The following is a 14,122-nucleotide window of genomic DNA, read 5'->3' on the forward strand; positions in this document are numbered from 1 at the left end:
ACTGCCCGCGCGGTGACCGGCAGCCCGGCGGACCAATCAGAGCGCAGCAGGCCGCGGGCCGGAGGCGGCCGGGCCAATCAGCGGACGGGAGGGGGCGGGACTTCCGCGTCCGCAGCCGTTGGGAGAAGTGGGAGACGTCCTGGGACGAAGGTGGAAAAATACGTCCTGACGTCACAGTCACCTGAAACACCTGGAGTTTACGTCCTGACGTCACTTACCTACAATACCTGAAAGTATTTAGAGCAAGACGTTCTGAAATCAAGCAGTAACGGGTGATTTATTCCAGATCGACACATTCAAAATACCTTATTACAGCGAATATCTCCAGTAAAATAAAGTGTGAGGACACAAACGTCAAAGAATAGTCGTTTTGAATCAAATCAAATCAGACTTTATTTGTATAGCACTTTTCATTTTATTAAATGTTTTATTTAAAAAAAAAATGTAATGTTCATGGACTGGTAGTTTTAAAAAGTTAAAGAACTAGCAGGTTTTAAAAGTTGAAGGACGGCTAGTTCTGAAAAGGTTAAAGGAATAGTTTTAAAAAGTTAAAGGCCTGGCAGTAGTTGAAAACATGTTGCAGGGCTGGTAGTTTGAATCCCACCGGTCTGGTCCAGAGCTCAATGGAGGGGCAGATCATTTGAATGAGGCGTGCTGGACTGAGGACCGGGATCAGGAAACGCCGGTTTAGAGGACTGGTTGTTCAGGAAACAGTTTTTCCTTCTTGCGGTGCGGAGTATCCATGACCAAAACACATGTATTTTCATTCCAAAACAAACAGTCCCACCGAAAATGAAAATCACACACACTGTCAAAATGAAACCAAATTCAATAAAACCTTCGGGTGCAGAAAACACTGAAATCTCCAGAGAACCTGTCGTACAGCTGTTGCATTATGGGTAATTTCAGTTCTGTTGTCTCCTCGATTGTTTGAAAGCAAAACTGTTTTCTTCAGTGGAGCTTCCTCGAGTGTTTTGGCCCCATTGGAGCCTTATGTGGACTAGTTTTGGCCCACAAGCCTTATTTTTAACACCACTGGAGTAAACTGTCCATAAGAAGAAAACCGTGAATAAAGTCATTAAAAAGTTTGTGTTTGTGAAACCAAAAAACAAAAAAAACAGTGAGAATCTGCCAGACAGACTGTGGAGTTAATTTATTGATTTGACAATAGAATAAATTGTGTGTGTGTGTGTGTGTGTGTGTGTGTGTGTGTAACTGCTGGGGATGATCATCAATGTTTAGTTTTAATCTCGTGAAGGACTGCAGCTCCTCCCGTTCAGATCGGAGGTCTTCGGTAATCGATCAGCCGCTGAGCCGGACTCACCGCCGGCCTCCTGCTGCGATCTCACGTCAGTGAAACATTACGCGGCCTCGTCTTCCGGGTGTCTCCGTCTCCACGGCAACGGACCCGTTGCCACGGAAACCGCTGTCCCGGAGCTCAGGGACCAGCCGAAGGATCCAAACACCAAACTCACAACAACTACAGGAAAGACGAGTGACCTGCAGAACGACCGCAGAGGAACGCAAACGAGAGAAACATCCCCGGAAGAGGAGGAGGAGGAAGAGGAGGAGGAGGAGGAAGAGGAGGAGGAAGAGGAAGAGGAGAAGGAGGAGGAGGAGGAGGAAGAGGAGGAGAGGAGGAAGAGGAGGAGGAGGAGGAGGAGGAGGAGGAGGAGGAGGGGGAGGAGGGGGAGGAGGGGGAGGAGGAAGAGGAGGAGGAAGAGGAAGAGGAGAAGGAGGAGGAGGAGGAGGAAGAGGAGGCTGTCAAACAGCAAATTCTTTCTGTCGCCACAGGTCAGTCTCCGCGCTGAAACCGCCAGTTACTTTACATTCACAGCATGATTAATTGTGGTTAACTACAGAAATAATGTGATTAATCGTGTTTTAAAAAAAATATTTTTGGGGGGGGCTGCACCTCGTTCATCAAGCTTTCACAACTTTTTCATTTTTAATTTTTTCCACTCTGATTTAAAAAAAAAAAAGGCTGGAAACTGGAAAAGAAGAAAAACCAAAAACAGGCAAAAGTTTAAAAAAAAAAAAAAAAAAAAAAAAAAAAAAAGGAGACTAATAACGAGAAAATGGGGAAGAAGTAAAGGTCCAGACGGACATGAAGGTTAAAGCGGGAAATCCGAGAAAAAAAAATCTTTAAAAATGACCAGAACAGCGAAAAGTGTCAGAAAATCAATCTGGGTGTCAGACACACACACACACACACACCCTGCTGACGCCACACACAGACGACAGAAACGCCGCTGCAGTTGTGTAAAAACTTTTTTTTAACAAGTCGATACAAATTCACAAAATACAAAAGAAGAGCGACGTGGTTGGAGGCAGACAAACACTAATAAATACACACATGCAACAAAAGAGAGTGTGAGAACACACACACACACACAGCTGGTGGAGGAGAGGACCACACACACCGAGTCCGCTCCCTCCTCCGAACCACGTGTGTGTGTGTGTGTGTGTGTGTGTGTGTGTGTGTGTGTGTGTGTGTGTGTGTGTTGTGTGTGTGTGTGTGTGTGTGTGTGTGTGTGTGTGTGTGTGTGTGTGTGTGCCGTCACACGGCCTTGCGGTGGTACTCGGGCGGCGCCACCTCGTAGTCGGCGGCGCTGAAGAGCGTGGAGGAGTTCTTGACCAGGTACCTGCAGGACAGGAAGCAGCCGCCGTCAGAACAATGGAGGCCGAGGCGTGACCGGGCGTCCGCCCAGGACACGGACGACACACACTCATCTGCTCAGCTCACACACACACACACACACACAATCATCTGCTCAGCACACATTCATCTACTCAACACACACCGGCCGACACTCAGAGCAGGAATCCAATCACTCAGAGCTCAAATCAGAGGACAGCATCAGGAAGCGACGCCAGGTTTCCATGACAACCAGGTGCAGCGCTCAGCCATGTGTCAACATTTTATACTGGGAGCTGAAACACACCGGGCTCTCCTCACGGTGTTCCTGACGTTGAACTTTATGAGAACCAGGAAGCAGACAGCAGTCATCAGAAAACGCCGCCTCTTTTCAGCTCTCGGCCAATCACAGGGGAACTCACTGTTGCCATGGTAACAATGTGACTGACAGGCTTCTTGTCATCCATTGTCCTTTGAAGCCCAGAGAGTTTTTTATGACTGTTTCAGGATCAGATTAAGATTGTAAACAGCAGGTGTGAGTTTAACAGTGTGACCTGAGCAGAACGTTCTCTGTACTGCACGACAGGACTGTCACCGTCAGCAGGAAGTGTTACAGTCAGCAGGAAGTGTTACGTCACCAGAAACTGTTACCGTCAGCAGCGCCTGTTATGTCACCATAAACTGTTAGTCAGCAGTATCTGTTACGTTCAGCATAAACTGTTACCGTCAGCAGGAACTGTTACAGTCAGAAGCGCCTGTTACAGTCTGCAGAGACTGTTTCCTTAGCAGAAAAGCGACTTCCTGACTCCCATCAGGCCGTTCTGCCCTGACAGAGCGGAGCCGCTGTGGCGAGCAGGGTTCAGGAGGCGGAGCTTACTTGAGGAAGTCCTGCAGGTAGCTGAGCAGCAGAGCCAGACTCTTCTCGTCCAGAGGCGTGTAGGCCAGCATGGCTCCGATCCGGACTGTCCCGGGAACACACACACACACACACACACACACAGAAGGATGTCAAACATAAGGCACGTGGGCCAAAACCAGTCCCCAAGAGGCTCCAATCTGGCCAAATCAACAAGACGATGATCAAAACATCAAAGAAAAAAGTGATTTTTCAACGTTTACGTCAGACTAACAGCACCGAGAGGCAAGCTGGGCTATCAGGACTCGCTAGCTAGCATTAGCCTCCCAACAAGCCGCGGGACCTGCAGAACCCAGCAGCTCCCGGTGTTTGGTTTGGTCTCACTGGACGTCGCAGCAGACCGGACTATTGTTGAGACTGGAGTCCTTTTCTGCTCCGTCTGGTTTCGTGAGAAGACGTCGGGTGGATTTCTTTTCTAGAGCTGCTTCACACATTGCTACTGTCACAAAATAAACACTCTGGAAAAAGACGCCTTTTTTTTTTCCCCGCAGACTAAGCCCCGCCCACCGGGTCGTACCGAAGAGGCGCAGCAGGTGCGGCGCGCCGTACACCTGAGACACGGGCACGTCCGGCCGCTCCGACAGGATCTCAGCGTACTGCGGCCGCTCGAACTTGTAGAGCAGCTGCGTTCCCAGCATGACGTTGAAGTATTCCCGGATTCCCGCCACCCACCCTCGCTGACCGCGTACTCCCTGAGGAGACAAGGGGGCGGAGCCTCAGGCGGGCCGCTGGCGTTCACGATCCCATCCTGACACACACACACACACACACACAGCGAGGGGCCTCACTTGTTGTCGGAGTTTCCTTTGACTTCTGTAGTTTGCATAGTCCTCCAGCACCGTCTCCACGCTCTTCTTGGCAGGAAGATGAAACAGCTGCAACAGGAGAAGACGTTCAGCGTCCCTCAGGGTTCTGTCCTCGGGCCCATTTACTTTACCTCCTTCGTCTAGCTCCTCCCACTTGACCACATTTTCCAGGTTGACTGCTGTGCAGAGACCCTCGGCTGCTCCTCCTCACCAGCAGAAACACTTCACACCATTTCAGACGTGTGTGTTCATTAAAAACACGGCGAGTTTCTACTGTGCTGAGCAGTGACCATGAGAACTTCCTCCACCTGCTTCTGCCGTGTGATGAGTCCCAGTCGTCACCAGCCAGGGCTTCAGCTCCTCCGGGATCTTCACCTTCACCTCCACACGGTTGGTGAACATCTCCTCCTACACACACACACAACACAGCTGTAAATATGTGCATTAGATGGCAGCTGTGAGTCCAGTGGTTTGATCTTTGATTTTCTGTCAGTACTTTCAGTGAATATTGCTCGTTTCTGCGGCCATGGTGGAGTTTTTATTCATTCATTGTCCAGGAACCATGTGGTGGTTCCGATAAGAGACGGATTCTCCATCAGTCTCTAGAATACTTCACGTCTGGTTTAATAACCGGGATTCAGAGTTACTTCAACACAGCCATGACCTGAAAAAATAAAGACTCAGGCCCCACCCACACGAAGACGAGTCCAGGCCAAACCTCAGAAACATTTGATCCGTTCACCCTGTCATCCACACGAATTCAGCATTCCGTGGATCTGAAACCAAACTTGTTTTAAGCCAGGTCCCAGGGTGAACAGATCCCAAAACTGTTGAATCCGCATCTCCGTAATTCCTCCTGTTTTGGAGCGTTTCCTGATTCGCTGGCGTCGTCGCGCTACGTCGTAACAAGTGTGCAAAACACTGTAAACAACAACAACAATGGCGCTGTGCTGAGCAGACGTCCTGCTGAAGGCTGCCAGCCTTTTGCCGCTTTTACAGCAGAATACTGCACTCCTTCAGCACCACCGGATACAACAGATCAACATGGAGACCGCCATGCTTCATGTGATTTTTTTTTTTTTTAATTGTAAATATACACGTACATGACAAACATGATGCCAGGGGGACACAATAAGCCATCAGTTTCTGTCAAACAGTTTAAATTTCTCACAGATACTGATAGTTCTTACAGCCTTTTTGTTTTCCATAGTCTTTTAACATTTTTATTTAAGAGCACAACATTTCTGAAGTGGGTAAACGACGGCTTCTGTCTGCTGTATTTGCATTTATGAATAAAGAATTTTGATTTTAGGATTAGAAAAATCCGTCCTTCTTTTCCTGTTTTTTGAAGAAACAAAAAAAACTCATTTTCACACCTCAAAGTAAAGGTGTGTGGGGGGGGGGGGGGGGGGGGGGGGGGGGGGGGGGTGTTCCTCCGGGTTCTCTGGCTTCCTCCCACGGTCCCAAAACATGCATGTCTGGTTATTTGACCCTACACTGCCCCAAGGTTTGAATGCGAGTGTGATGTTGTCTGTTTGTCTGTCTTGCATGTTGGTTTGGACAAAAGCGTCTGCTAAATTAAATCTAAAACCCACAATGCACCAGCTGCAGGATCATTTACTGGCCGCCACTGAACCAGAAGGAGTGTGTCCTGGTGGACGGAGACACTCACGCTCTCCACGGTGGGGTCCACCCGGGCCCTCTTCTTGCGGGGCCCCTGGGGCGGCTCCCCGCCGCTGGTGCCTTCGCCCGGCCCCGGCGCTGGAGGACAGGAGGACAGGAGGACAGGAGGACAGGAGGACAGGAGGACAGTGAGTCCCGACCGGAGCTGCTACGAGCCGCGGCGCCCCTGATGGAGCGGCGGGCACTAAAATGGACTCAACTGCATTTTCCCTCCATGAGTCATCAGAATAAACCACCGAGCACACTTTACATCTGAAAACATAATCTGGATCGTCTTCGTGTACGTCAGACAGTTAAAGGAACACAGGTTCACCTTCTCCTCCACGTTACTTACTCTTTTGTTTTGCCTTTTTCACTTTCCTAGAATGAGAACAGAGAAAGATCATGAGTGACGCTTCAGCCAGACGTGATCAGCTGCCTTCTTCCTCTTCAGTCACAGCTCAAAGCTTTTAGAACCTTCTTTAAATCAGTGTCTTGTTTTGTCTATTTTTTTTTTTTTTTAATGTCTCCACCTCCCCTGATTGGTGCTTTATGACTGGTTCTGTTTGTTTCTGGGCCCCGTTTCCACGGCAACAGCTGCCAGTGAAAACGCAAAAACTTTCATTGCACTCCGTGGTCCGTTTCCATGACAACGCTGCCACAGAAAAGGCCACATCTGAGAAATACTGTGTTTCCACGGAAACGGGGCAATTAGGCAACCTTTCAAAAACGCTCTGTCTCCATGGAAACGGGGGAAAGAGGCAAATTTTCTGAATCCAACATGGCGGTCTGTCCACATGAATGTCTGTGTTCTTCCACTGCAGTGTGTGTGTGTGTGTGTGTGTGTGTGTGTGTGTGTGTGTGTGTGTGTGTGTGTGTGCGTGCGCGCGTGTGGCTTCTTTACCAAAACAAACCACTGGTGACCTGCCATCGTTTTCAGTGTGTTTCTGCCGTTTCCATGGAAACATGTTGCAGTGTAAATGTGAAACTTTTCTGAAACGGGGCGTCGTCACGCCAACCGTTGTGTCAACGGGGCACTTCCTGTAATCTGATTACTCTGGGCTGCTGCCGTGCCTTTTAAACTGTCCCATGATGCATCACTGCAGCAGAAACCCAAAACTGACAGTTTCTCAATCAGAAAAGGCCGAATAAACAGTTGGAGCAGGAGTTCACAGTAAACTCCTGTCAATGTTGGGAGAAAACCTTTGTTGTTGGTCGGACTTGAGGTGAAGTGACTGCAGTGGGAGGAGCGAGCGGCTGTGAGCGCGGCGCCGCCTGAACACTTACAGGTCGACATTTTTCTGCTGCACAGCAGCAATCTTCTTGCTCGGCGCTAAAACCCCTCATCTTTCCCTCACATAATGGTCCCTGTGGAAGGAAAGAAGCAGAACCGTCAGAACAGAAAGCTCTTCCACACCGAGCGTCATGAAACCAGCAAATATAGAGCTGCGTTCAACTAGAGGGTTGATTAAACGGACGGACGCGTCTCGGGAACATTCTGTGCACATTTCACTTCCAGCTCAGGCAGCGACAAAGTGACGAATCTCTGAAGCACACCGAACCCTAACCCTAACCCAATATGAAACACAGATAATTCAAGAAATCTGCTCACAAAACTAGACCTAAGTAATTATTATTAATTAATCCTATATTGTGTTATTGATTTAAAAGAGGATTAATTCAACATTTGTAAAGTTCCTTTTACTATAACTAACTCAGTCAGGTGGACTGACGGCCAAAAACCAAAAAGTTGGAAATGTAATGTTACGTAACGTCAAACCTGACGTGTTGGTTCAGCAGAGTCTGAGTCTCTTCAGAGTCAGAATCAGAGTGAGAATCGGGCTTATTGCCAGGTACAGTACTCTGTACGAGGAATTTCTTTTGGTTCGGGTGCAAACAGACAAAAGAAGGGACAGATTTGAAAAGGCACAGGTTTAAAATATGAATAGGAGGAATTAAGACACAAACAAATAACACAATAAATATGGCGACGATTTACAGAATTAACATCATTTACAAAAATTTGAAAATTACAAAGGTCAGAGGTTTTTACAGGGATGTTTATTCGGGCTGAAGATTATCCAAAGTGTGTAATCGGTTACTGTGTGTGTGTGTGGTGTGTGTGTGTGTGTGTGTGTGTATAGCCCCTTTCCACTGGCGTAAAACCCGTTTAAACCGCTAACACCCGGCTTCCTCGTGGCAGTGGAAAGGGTTTAATCGGCATTTCGACCCTGAAACCGACCCGGGTTTTCAACAGGTCGCTTCATTCGGCTTTTAGTGGGAGGGGCGAAAGAGAGTGTGAAAGGCAGACTCGGGGTTGACGCGGTGATTTACGTGACGATGTCGACATAGCGTGGCTACGTTAGCGCGCTTGTTGTTGTTTTTTCGACACAGCGTGAGATTTCCTTCGTCAAGATGACCCAGCGTTGGCAAGATAGCGAGACCAGAGAGGTTCGTCCAGAGGCAACGGGGACTGAGCTCTAGTGCATTGTTTACTTTCGCTTTGCTCCGTCGCGCTGATGATGTCATCAACGTGGGACACTATCAGCGCGGCAAAACGCAGCGACGCGGCTCGCCAGCAGGCAGCTAGACCCGGGTCTCCAGGCGGCGGGAAAGGAGCCTTGTTGTTAGCGGGTCGACCTGCTCGTTTCGGTGGCGGGTCAACTCGTGTTTTCGACCCGCTAACAATCGGCAGTTGACTCCTTTCCCACGGCCTGCAGACTGTGTTTTCCCACGCTGATGGTGTCCCACGTTGATGACATCATCAGCGCGACAGAGCAAAGCGAAAGTAAACAATGTACTAGAGCTCAGTCCCCGTTACCTGTGGACGGATCTCCTCCTCCCCACGGATCAAGAGAAGCTCTCTGGTCTCGCTGTCTTGCCAACGCTGGGTCATGCTGACGAAGGAAATCTCACGCCACGTCTAAAAACAGCTAGCGTGCTAACGTAGCCACGCTACGGCGACATCATCACGTAAACTAAATTACTGCGTCGACCCGGGTCTGCTTTTCACCTGCTTTCCACACTGAAGCCCATCGGGGGCGAGCCGATTAAAACACGAGTCGCCCGGGTCGGAATCCCGTTTAAAGCCTTTCCTACTGCCACGAGGAGCCGGGTATCAGCGGGTTTAAACGGGGTTTTCGGCCGGTGGGAAAGGGGTATGAGTCTGAGTCTGGTTCAGAGTTTCTGGGCTCAGTCTGTAAAGTTTCTCCTCTGAGGAGTGAAAAGATTCGTCTGCTTCTTTTCTTAAAGACATGAGAAGATTAAAATATTCAGTGGTGGAAAAACACTTACTGATTGGCCTTTTGAAGCTCTTTTTGTTTGGCAAGGTTGCTGTCCACATATTTGAGAACTCTGCTTTCAGGAACCCATTCATCCCAGCTGCAAGAGAGAACAGGAGACCTTCAGCACTTCCTCTCAAGAACAGAGGAGAGGAGGCCGAGCGCTCACAACAACAGAGGAGAGGTGAAGAGAGGCCACGAGCAGGCTGAAGGAGGACAACGTGCTCAGCCACGAAACGCAAGAAAAACACAGCGCAGGAAAAAATGTGAGAAGGAATGTTGAAAGGATCACGAAAAAAGAGACGCAGGAGCAAGAAAGACACAAAATAAGTGAAAAAGAAACATATATTTCCACAGGAAAATAATCAAAATGTCAAATAAAAACAACCTGAACTGGATCAAATCAACATAAAACAATTCAAAAGACACAAAAATGATATAAAATTACTGATAAAGAAAATGTATTCTCTAAAAACAAACGTGAAATAAGGAAACTGGTGAAAATGATGGAAAAATGCAAAAAAAAAAAAAAGCCGTTTAAAAACACAGAGACGGTACAATTAGAGACAATGAACCAGACTAGAAGATCAGGAGGAGACGGAAATGAAACAGAAAACAGTGTGAGAACTGAAAAAATCTCAAACTGAAGCAAAAGAAATGTCAGATGGAGAAAACTGAACAAAACAAGATGAAACGCAACAGAAGCGGAAAAACAGACTTGAAATGTTGACGATGGAGCCAGGCGGGACAAAACAACGCAAACGCGCACGAATCGACGCGTTTAGCACGGCGACGTTCTCAGAACAGAGAGCCTCTGCTGCGTTCTCAGCTCCGTTTCCGCGACGACGGTGGTCGGAGACACTGGAAACGCAACTTTAGGGAAAATACGCCGACTCCCGTCTCCATGGAAACGGCGAGGAAACAACTGTTCTGTCCTGGCACTCCAGTGACAGTTTTCAGCGTTTCCGTGGAAACGGACTCGGTTTTGGACTTTCAAGAGAAGCGCGGTGGAAAGCTTGCGCACGCACACAACGCACACACACGCACACACACGCACACCACACACACACACACACACACACACACACACACACACACACCACACACACACACACACACAGGGCTCACTTTTTGTTCCATCCGCTGTAATGAATGAAGTATTTAATCTGCTTCTCCTTGATGTTGATCTTCACACACTGAAACACAAACAGAGCGCATTCGTCCAAAGTTGCTGAATATTTCACACGAGCCCAAGAAACACTCAGAAAAGGTACAAGTACACAAAACACCAGTTAAAGACTGTAATGTGAAGACCTGCAGTGCTTTAAGATTTAAACTAAGTTACACTGATAAAACATTTTTTCCTTGATTATTTCATTTCGACGAAGAGCTGGTGAAGGTGACACAGTGTCAGTTATATGTTGGCTTCAAACATTTGTGAATTAAAAAATAAAATGATCTCTAAGAGAATAAAATGATAACGTGTAACTAGTTACTTTTACCTCCATAAGTAGTCAAGTAGGTTACACTGCTGATGGGAATGAGGGATTTGGAAGTGAATGTGTATTTAATTCCACCACACACACACACACACACACACACTCAAACATACAGGAACATACCGTCCTCATACACAGGCACAGACCAACACACACGGGAATAAACCTTATTCACACAGGGATGGACACACACAAACACAGGGAGACAAACTTACCAACACACACACACACATACACACACACACACACACAGGTTCGTATTTCTATCCTTGTGGGGACCTTTTATTGACTCCCATTCATGTCTAGCCCCTAACCCTGACCCTTACCCTAACCCTAACCGACACCAAAACAAAGCCAAACCCTAAAGAAATGTTTTTGCACTTTTACTTTTATCAGTAACAACAACATGGTCAAGAAACACTGTTTCTCCTCATTAGGACCGGAAAAAGGTCCCACAAGGCACGTCGTTCCAGGTTTTCCTATCCTTGTGGGGACATTTGGCCCCAACAAGGATAGAAATACGAGTACACACACACACACACACACACACACACACACACACACACACACACACACACACACACACACACACACACACACACACACACACTAACCTTGGCCTCATAGAGCAATGGCCCATGAAAACACAGGACTCTTTCACCTGAATGGAGGGAAAATAAAATGTGAGAAAAATACAGCATAAAACACAAAACAGCCACAATGTTGTGGAGTGTAACGACCCCCCGGGCAGCCTCGGACAGAGTTAAATCCTAAAACTGTGTCATATGAACAGCGGGGGAGCCTTTCTGTGTCACTTCACTGGAGCTAACATGCTAACTGCTAGCATGGCGCCAACGTCGACTTGACGCTGATTTGGTGGAAACAGCGCGTTTCGGAGAGAACCGCGGAGGAATTCACGTGGCTTCGCTTTCCTCTCCAGCGTGTCCGCGGGGTGATTCGGCCCCTGCGCTCCGCTCTGGAGAACATAGCTCCGGAGCTCCGGCGGCGGCGGCAGCAGCGGCTACAACAACAATAACAACCCCGCCCCCCTGCTGCCGTCCCCGGCCACAAACCTTCTTGAAATTTAGGTTTAGGGTCCTGTTTTGGCGCCATTCACAGACTCGGCGGGTCGGATCTGCGACTGATCAAATTCCGGCATTGCCAGAGTCCATTTCTTCCAGGCAGAAACACCCCCGACATCGGAGCCAGAGCCAAGGAGAAGCCGAGAATGGGCCGCCTGTCCCCGGTCACCTGACCTCCGCGAAGCCGCGGAGCCGCGGTGCGTTCAGGGACCGCTCTGAAAGCTCGGAGACGTCCTGCAGCACCAGCGCGCGGAACTCATTCGTTCATAATCTGGATGTCAAAACACGCGACAGCCCGTGGCTCACTTGAAGTGTATTTAACTGGATGTTTCAGGAAACCCCCTCCCCCCAAAAAAATAAATAAATAAATAAATAAATAAATAATCCCTCCATCCACCATTAAACCATCATCCATCCATCCATCCATCCATCCATCCATCCATCCATCCATTCATCCATCCATCATTAAACCATCCATCAGTGCATCCATCCATCCATTTATCCAGTCATCATCTATCCACTGTCCATCCATCCATCCATCCATCATCATTAAACCATCCATCCAGCCATCCATCCATCCATTCATCCATCCACCATTAAACCATCCATCATCCATCCATCCATCATTACACCAACCATCATCCATCCATGATTAAACCATCCATCCATCCATTCCATCCATCCATCCATCCACCCATCATTAAGCCATCCATCCATCCATCCATCCATCCATCCATCATTAAACCAACCATCCATGCATCCATCCATCCATTTATCCATCCGTCATCAATCACCGTCCATCCATCCATCCATCCATCCATCCATCCATCCTCTCTGTTCTGTTTCTCCTCACTCTTCTCTTCAGACCAGATTCTTTCCTGATCTCAGGTCAGAAACTTGAAGTTAATCAGGTCAAAGGTCAACTTGATCCTGTTTATTGTTTTCATTGAGAGAAGCAGAGAGAAGTGGAGGATGGAGGGATGAGGGAGGACTGATCACTCCGAGCACTCTCTTTTTCACACACTGACGCTGCTTCGAAATGCCAGCGCAGTGACAAACTGTCAGGTGGCAGCAGACGCCCTTTCCAGGCTCCCAGACATCCCATAATCACCAGCAGCCTGCGGGCTCGCAGCTGATTGGCTGCTCGCCAAAATGTCAGGAGTTCCATTGTTTTTCCCCTGAAGTCTGATTGTTATTCTGAAAAAAACGAGAGTGAAGTAAAGTGCAGCCGTCAGACTGAGGAGGAACTCAAAACTCCAAAATGAGTCGGAAAAGCAGGAACAACCAGGAACAACAGAGAGGCTGTTTACACCGTCGTCATGGAGACAGAGCCTGAAAACACAAAACTTTTCTGTTTTCACTTGAAAACCGATTCTTAGCCTCAGCTGCTAGCATCTCTGAGCCGTTAGCTTCCCAACAGCTGACTGATAGCTCCAGACAGATTATAGAGCATCTTCCTCCTCTAACATCAGATTATAGAGCTTCTTCTTCCTTTAACATCAGATTTTAGAGCATCTTCCTCCTCTGATGTAACTTCCTTCACTAATTCTAATCCAGATCAAGACCTCCCTGAAGACTAAATTCTGTTTTGTCATTTGAAGTTTTTCTCTTTTTCCACTCAAACGTCTGTTGACGACGGTCTCGGTTGTTCTTGAAGAAACGTTGAAAAACAGCCGGAGAAGATTTTTATTGACACACACACAGACAACACTTCTGATTTAGACTATTAAACAGTTTCAGCACCTTCTTCTTCTCTTCTGTTGACGCTGGACGCTTTGAATCAGTCCATCTCGTTCTGCTCTTCAGTTTCCAGACCAGCTGGTTTCTGCATTTTCCACCAGATCAAATTTTCTCTCTTGCAACAAAACATCTTAATTTTCTGGATAGAAGAAAAAAATGCTCACTTCCAATACAAAGACAGAGTTTGCAGTCATGATGTCCAGGTACAAATTTTTATTTTATTTCTTTTTTTTTTTTTTTTTGCTTTCCTCGTTTTTCATCCTTGTTTTCTTTTCCCCTTTCTCTCACCCTTCATCCTGTCCTTCTAAAAGTCTGTCCAGAAAACTGTTTTATTGGACCAGTTCCCCGCAACATTATTATTCTTTGAGTAATTAACTTCATTAATTGCCCGTTTTCCCAGCTGTTCTGGTGTTTTATCGGTTTTACTGTGTTCAGCCGATTCATCCCGGAGAAAAAGACCATTCTGAAAACTGTAAATACGATCAAACTGATTTATTT

General features: G+C 47.5%; 1 protein-coding gene across 1 annotated transcript; it reads right to left on the minus strand.

The window, feature by feature from the left end:
* Positions 1-2,259: 2,259 nt before the first annotated feature.
* Positions 2,260-12,073, minus strand: LOC115403318 (uncharacterized). Its single transcript, XM_030112215.1, has 12 exons — positions 11,876-12,073; positions 11,417-11,463; positions 10,432-10,499; positions 9,317-9,403; positions 7,310-7,390; positions 6,378-6,403; positions 6,033-6,121; positions 4,669-4,768; positions 4,343-4,429; positions 4,072-4,246; positions 3,516-3,600; positions 2,260-2,645 (listed from the first exon to the last, which is right to left on the minus strand). The coding sequence occupies exons 5-12, from the start codon at positions 7,367-7,369 to the stop codon at positions 2,296-2,298; spliced, it is 972 nt and encodes a 323-aa protein (XP_029968075.1). The 5' UTR covers positions 7,370-7,390; positions 9,317-9,403; positions 10,432-10,499; positions 11,417-11,463; positions 11,876-12,073; the 3' UTR covers positions 2,260-2,295.
* Positions 12,074-14,122: the final 2,049 nt, after the last annotated feature.

Source organism: Salarias fasciatus, chromosome 1 (assembly GCF_902148845.1).
Source record: "Salarias fasciatus chromosome 1, fSalaFa1.1, whole genome shotgun sequence".
NCBI classification, from domain to species: Eukaryota; Metazoa; Chordata; class Actinopteri; order Blenniiformes; family Blenniidae; genus Salarias; species Salarias fasciatus.

Bases quoted from the DNA above. Each gene is read 5' to 3' on its own strand.
- LOC115403318 (XM_030112215.1), bottom strand. From the start codon at position 7,369: ATGAGGGGTTTTAGCGCCGAGCAAGAAGATTGCTGCTGTGCAGCAGAA. The intron at 4,430-4,668 runs GTGGAGGAAGTT...CTCCTGTTGCAG, and splicing joins TCATCACACGGCAGAAGCAG to CTGTTTCATCTTCCTGCCAA. The intron at 2,646-3,515 runs GTAAGCTCCGCC...CCTGTCCTGCAG, and splicing joins TACCTGCAGGACTTCCTCAA to GTACCTGGTCAAGAACTCCT.